We start from the raw sequence: 6,637 nt of genomic DNA on the forward strand, positions 1-6,637 counted from the left end.
TGCTGCTCTAAATAAACAGAATACAGCTCTTTTCAATGTACCAACATGCAAAGTTTTTACTGTGAAACCACCTTCCTTTTTCTAAAAAGGTGTAACATTATGCCAAACAAGTACAATATCCCTCCTACATCACAGCAATGTCCAAATGTTGAAGTTGCTGGTCAGCCTCTCAGGCTCCATTTCCACTTCTTTGCAGTAATGTGCTACAGTTTTTTCAGATTGTGTATGTACACCCTCATGTATTCTTGTCCATCCATTTTCTAACCTACTTGTGTCTCACTGAGATCCTGTGTACGGATTAATTAGCCCCTCATTTTCACGTTTTCCCAATTTTGAGGTGTGTACACTCGGCTCTGGGCAGGTTGTATAGGTGTTGCAACAGGAGAGCTGGTGGTGGCAGTCAAGTTGAGGCTAGCATCCTCAGAGCAGAAATATTACAGCAGCAGCAGCAACAACAGAGAAAGAAAGTATGAAAACGAAGACAAACAAACCCTAAACCGAGACAAACACTGAACATCAGTGTGAACTGTATTGTCGCCACCTTCTTTGCAGACTGGCTCCACGCCCTGTCTGCTTTTTTAAAGCCCTTAATGGCTTAATGTCTCAGCCATTGACTGAATGCTGTTTTAAGGAATTTAGCTCATTAAGATAAGTGACGTGTGATGAGTTGAGTTGGAGACAAACAGGCCCTTTTCACAGCAGCTATTTTGACATGTCGTAGCAGGGCAAAGCCAGGTGAAATTAATCATATTAATTAATAATATTAATTATTGCCCCGTTCCATTTACTGGATTCCAGTGAGCTAGTATTATTACAGGACCCTCGCCTGCCTAAATGGAACAGGACCATAATGAATTGCCCCCTGTTGTTGCCCTGCAACGACATGTCAAAATGGCTGCTGTGAAAAGGACCTGTTCAGGGCAAGGAGAGAAAGTTGTAATTTTAAATTGAATGTTGCCATCGTCCTTATCTCCTAAACTGAATCTGCTCTGTGTTGTCTAGTTGTTGAAAATGCTTAAAAAGGTCCCATGACATTTGGATGCTTTTTTATAGACCTTAGTGGTCCTATAATATCGTATATGTCTCTTTCCCAAAATTCAGCCTTGGTCCAGAATTACAGCCACTAGAGCCAGTCTCACAATGAGCTGTCCGTAGTATGTGCAAGATTCCAGATCGGCCCATCGGATTTTCTCAAAGGCAGAGCAGGATACCAAGGGCTCGGTTTACACCTATCACCATTTCTAGCCACTGGAGGACCAAAGGCAGGCTGGGGGAACTCATGTTAATGTTGAAAAACCTCATAAAGTGACTTTTTCATGCCATGGGACCTTTAATTACAACACTAAAAACAGATTTTTGCACTGGATGTAGTGACAGGAGTAAGTCTCGATACCACGTACAAAAAGTAACCGCTGACCTGTTCCTGGTAGAGTTAGCAGTCTACTCTGCTCCTGGAGGACCTTGTGGATCTGCTCAATTTGTTGCTGAAGCACCTCATGTGGCTGATCTGGAACCTGCACACAGACAAACATTAGGGACAAAATTAATAGAAGGGATTAGAACAGTGGTTCTTAACCTTGTTGGAGGTACTGACCCCCACCAGTTTCATATGCGCGTTCACCGAACCCTTCTGATGATGGCCAAGCGGGGCGTGTCATCACGAATCATATGAGTCGGGTGTGTGTCTTGACCTCCGCCGAACCCCTGAGACTGACTCACCGAACCCCTGGGGTTCGATCGAACCCAGGTTAAGAACCACTGGATTAGAACATGATCCAGAGACTGTGGTAGGAAGCTTCAGATGCTCTACCGCTCTCTAGTGGCAAGAAGAAGAACTGAACTAAAAGTGGACGTGCCTGATTCCATGGAAGAGTATTGTGGAGATGCAAAGATTAATCGATAAGTTGTCAACTATTAAATATTATGTTACCAAATATTTTTGATAATTGATTTATAGGATTGAGTAATTCTTTATAAAAAAAAAGTGTAACTAGTATTTAAGTAAAAGTAATTATCAGATTCCAGCTTCTTCAATCTGAACATTTTCTAGTTTCTTCACTCCTCTGAAATCTTACAGACCAAAGAACTAATCACATCGATAATTAAAAAAATCGTTAGTTGCATCCCTACAGTATTGTATAAATTAATCCTTGCAGCAGGGGTCTTCAACTTTTTTTTTTAGACCAAGGACCCCTTTACTGAGAGAGAAACAGAGCAGGGACCCCCTACTACATTGTATAACATTTTGTATAAAAGTTGCGGTTACAGTATTTTTTGGTTCCCGGGGACATCAAAATTCAACCCTCAGATCTTCTATCCCTACAAATAATGTAATTCTTATAAAAATATATAAAATGTATGACGTTCTATGGACTCCTGCGGATTTGCAAACGATGCATCTCTTCAGCTTCAGCTCATACGCAGCCGTCATCTTCTTCTTCTAACAAGACGGCCACACGTGACTAGCGCCAACCTAAATCTTGATTGGCCAACAACACATTCAAATCAAATCCTTCAACAAGCAACTCTGACTTGGGCAAGGGGTGGTCGGCAAGTGAACAATAACGTTATTGATATGACAATAATGATCGTGAAAAAATGATTGAAACTTTTTTTTTTTTTTTATACCCATTCGGGCAAGTGGGTTGTATTTACTTGCCTAACGTGGTGTTTTACTCGGGCAACCATTATTGTTGAAAACTAAAATTGCTTTTTTTTCCTTTTTTCTTTACAATTTGGAAGTTTTTTTTTGTAGTGGATGTTTATTTTATATGGTAAGCTTTTTTTTGTAATTCAGAAAAGTAATACTTACTTGTTGCCCAGTCTGATTTACAGTCTGAGAGGCATCCTGGTTGGTAGCAGTCGGCAGGTTTGGGACAACGGGGACGGCGTTATCAGGGCTCAGGAGAGAGGACAGGTCCGGGCGAGTCCTGTCCAACGTTGGTTCACACTGAAAGGCCAGCGGGCCCAGGCTGCCCCCTTGGTGCTCCACCCTATCCCCCCTAGTGGCTCCAGAAGTGGCTGGGTTAGGTGCAGGAGTCTGAACTGACAGGTTTGAGTCTGTGCATGTCCTCTGGTATGTTCTCTCCATGGGTATTTCAGCAGACATCGTTGCACGATACTCACTCGATTTGTTTGACAACCGCTTTATACCGAGCTTGTCTTCATCTGAACCTCAACAGCTATAAACAAAATAAAGCAAAATAAACAGAAGAAGGCCACCATGCAATGATAATTAACTAAAATACTAACCCTAACTCTAACTTTACTGGGAAAATGACTTTACCCTGGCCCTGAAATAATATGTACATGCATTTATGTCTCACTCTCAAAAGTGGGAAAAGCAATAGGAACTGGGAATATTTAGGCTGAAAGCTGTAAGACACTTTCTGTAATTAATAAGTTAATATGTCTGTCATTCATAAACTAATCTGTCTTTTGTGTATATTCTTCCTCACTCTCCTCCCCTTCTTTCACTCAATGATTTAGTCTATCTCATTCTGGGTTCCTTCTAGGTGTCAGCCCTATGTTCCCACATTTATAAGATTTTTCTTCAAATTAGGCCCCATGTTCCCACCTTTCTAGAACATTTTCACAATTCACAAAGGTCTTGTCTTCCTAGATTTCCCTTCAATTTAAGCCCTATCCTCACACAACATTTTTTAGGGGGATAAAATCTGACACAAATTTATGAAAAAGGAAATGTGGGAACATAGGCCCGCTACTTCTTTCTTTAGTCTTTCAGGCAACATTCAATATACAAGTGGAGCTGCTATCAAATTGGCATGTTTTAGTGTTAAAGTGTTTTCCCCTTCAACTCCCATGAGGTAAAAACAAAAGTGCCAATGTGAAATATTTAACATTTAGGTAAATGCTGACAAAAAATGACCTGTTTAAATGCCAATGGGCTTGTAAATATTGGCAGATAGGCTACCACTTAACATTATAACTAGAATATGAACAGAAGGCTTTAGTAACATGTTGAAAAAGTTGTATTATGAACCCACATAATTAAATTATATATACATTTAATATAATACAAAAGGCTTTGAGGAATCTGGAAATGTGTTCAGAGCTGTCAAATGACCGTCCGCCATTTTTTTTTCTGCCCTGCCACAGAAAGTTAAATTGAAGCCAGCTGAACTACATTTAACTAACGTCACAGTGGACGTTGACAGGGCTCAAAGTGAATGAACCCTACAACTTTCAAATGAGTAACACACACACACACACACACACACAGACTCGTAATAAAGTAGTAAACTGACCGCTCGCCTTTTAGGCTACAGTAGCATTCATGAAGATAGCTAGCTAGCTAGCTAATTAACGTTACCTGTCGTCTTGGGTCAAGTTGAGTTAAGTGGCCGTTGAGGGAAGTTTGCTGTTGCTGCGGTTACAGAGCATCATCATCATCATCATCGTCATCACTTCCGTCACGTGACGTGATCTGCGTCATAATGAAACAACTCACCTATGCCAGTTGACAGCTAACGTTAACTCATCTCTTTCATGGTTGTTTAATTTGTATTATTTTATTATATATTATATATTGACCTTCTGGAAAAATATTGAAAATTAAGTAGTTTCTAAAACAACACATAGAATCACACTTGAAGGGAAACATATTATTACATATTTTAAATAAAATAATGTAATATTGTTAATCTTTTTATTTCATTAGGAAAGTTTCATATTCATAAATCAAAATTTTCCAAGTCAAGACCTTGCTTTAAAGTTTAAACTATTCCAAATTGACTTTGACATATATTTTGAGTCTCTTACATTAGTAACAAATAAAAAAAAGCTACAACTATATCTGATGTATGCTCCAATCTATTTAATTAAGAACATCTGTTGTCACAGTACATACGTGATTTGCAAATCTATCACATTTTTATTTCCTTTATATATTTATATTATTTTTTATTTTTTATTATTACAACGCTGTCTACCTTATGGTTTTGTTTATATTGTATTTATTACCGTTGCTACCTGATCTTATATTGTATAAGTTGCAATTTCCCTCCTGTGACTTTATGTTTTGAAGTGTCTGAATGTTTGTAATTTTATTTGTTAATAAAAACGTTTAAAAAAAAAAAAAGAAACAAACAAACAACTAAACTAACGCTAAATGCAGACAACTGTCCCTAAAAACAACCTCCAGGGTGGTGAGAGCACACACATTTAGTTTCTATTTTTATTATTTATTATTTTTCAGCCTTTATTTTTGACGGGACAGATGAAGACATGAAAGGGGAGAGAGAAGGGGAATGAAGGGCAGCAGCTCGGAGTCGAACCCGCGTCCGATGCGTGGAGGAGTGACCCATTACCCATAGACTTTGTATTATTAATATTATTAATATTATTAATATACAGTCTAAGGTTTCAGGGGAGAGAGAAGGGGAATGAAGGGCAGCAGCTCGGAGTCGAACCCGCGTCCGATGCGTGGAGGAGGGACCCATTACCATCATGCCGGAAGTTAGTTGCATCACTACCTATTATATATATATTATTAATATACAATCTGTGGTTTCACCGTACAGTAGGTGTACAGGTAGCGATACAACTACAACTTCCGGTATGATACTTTAAAATAAACCAATATAAAGCGTTTTATTTTAACAGATTATCTATGGTTTTATTTGTGAAAAACTTTAGTTTGATTGCATTTTTGCATTTAAATGTAATGACTTTAGGTCTACGTGGTCCGAAGATGACGAGGTCATGGCAGCACAGACCAATGGCTGTTGGTGGTAGGCCTGCATCACATCATCCTGATGACATCTCACAGTCTTTGTGTGAATTCAGACCTTTCTGGATCCGAGGAAACCTCAAACACAGGCTACCACAGGATGGCAGCAAAATCCCGTGTTGCAGCCAGGGACAGATTCAGGGACCGGCCTCGTGGGAAAATGGGGGCCAATTGAACAAATTCTGTTGTTTCAATAGGGTGAAAATCATCTGGAAATGATGTTGGCTATACGTTATGTGTACGGTAGGATATTTAGAGCGTTTCTTTCTCAAAATAAACGATTTCCTGTACATTTCTGGACACATTTTAGTCCATTGGATTGACAATCAGAGTATTTGACGTCTGGTGGACCAGCATTTGCCAGATTCCTCTGGTCCTGAGCTCATAGAGAGCAGGCTGTTAAATTCTGGTCGCAGCTTCATTTCTCGCGACCACAAAGCTACTCCTTTAATACCTGAGCGTTGGCACAGATAACAATATCATTTACAATTTTATAATTTATACGGTTTACTGATCCCCAGTGGGCGAAAATACAATTTAAACTCTGCTTTAATAGTAAGTACTACACACCGGCCTACTTTGATATCACATTATGAGGAATACAAACGCATCTTTCTACAAAAAAAAACATTATCTTTTCACAAAAGAAGCTGAATTTCTCCAATGATAAATGTTCGTGTTTAACGAAAACCATTTGATAAAGAATGAATGAACCAGATATTGTCAGGTTCCAGTACTTTGCAACAGACACATGTTTGATAGTAGGACTGAGGACTGATTGCAGTGTAGTGGGAATATGTGGAGACTACTATATTTGTCCACTATTTAAATAGATATTACACAAGGAGGCCACGTCCTCAGAATCTCAAACGAAGACCAAAATAG

At 39.0% G+C, this 6,637-nt stretch overlaps 1 protein-coding gene across 4 annotated transcripts in view; it reads right to left on the bottom strand.

Moving 5' to 3' along the window:
• The window catches only part of si:ch211-140l13.3 (uncharacterized), a 34,598-nt gene extending 30,208 nt beyond the window's left edge, over window positions 1-4,390 (bottom strand). For all 4 annotated transcript variants that reach the window (XR_004336134.1, XM_032542612.1, XM_032542613.1 and 1 more), the window contains exons 1-3: window positions 4,334-4,390; window positions 2,813-3,182; window positions 1,418-1,514 (exon numbers count right to left, since the gene is read on the bottom strand). Coding sequence is in view for 3 of the 4 variants with exons in the window: in XM_032542612.1 (XP_032398503.1) it covers window positions 1,418-1,514; window positions 2,813-3,109 (394 nt within the window). In the remaining variant the exon portion in view is untranslated. The remainder of the gene's footprint in view (window positions 1-1,417; window positions 1,515-2,812; window positions 3,183-4,333) is intronic.
• Between the last annotated feature and the right edge of the window lie 2,247 nt (window positions 4,391-6,637).

Source organism: Etheostoma spectabile, chromosome 18 (assembly GCF_008692095.1).
Source record: "Etheostoma spectabile isolate EspeVRDwgs_2016 chromosome 18, UIUC_Espe_1.0, whole genome shotgun sequence".
In the NCBI taxonomy this organism is placed as follows: Eukaryota; Metazoa; Chordata; class Actinopteri; order Perciformes; family Percidae; genus Etheostoma; species Etheostoma spectabile.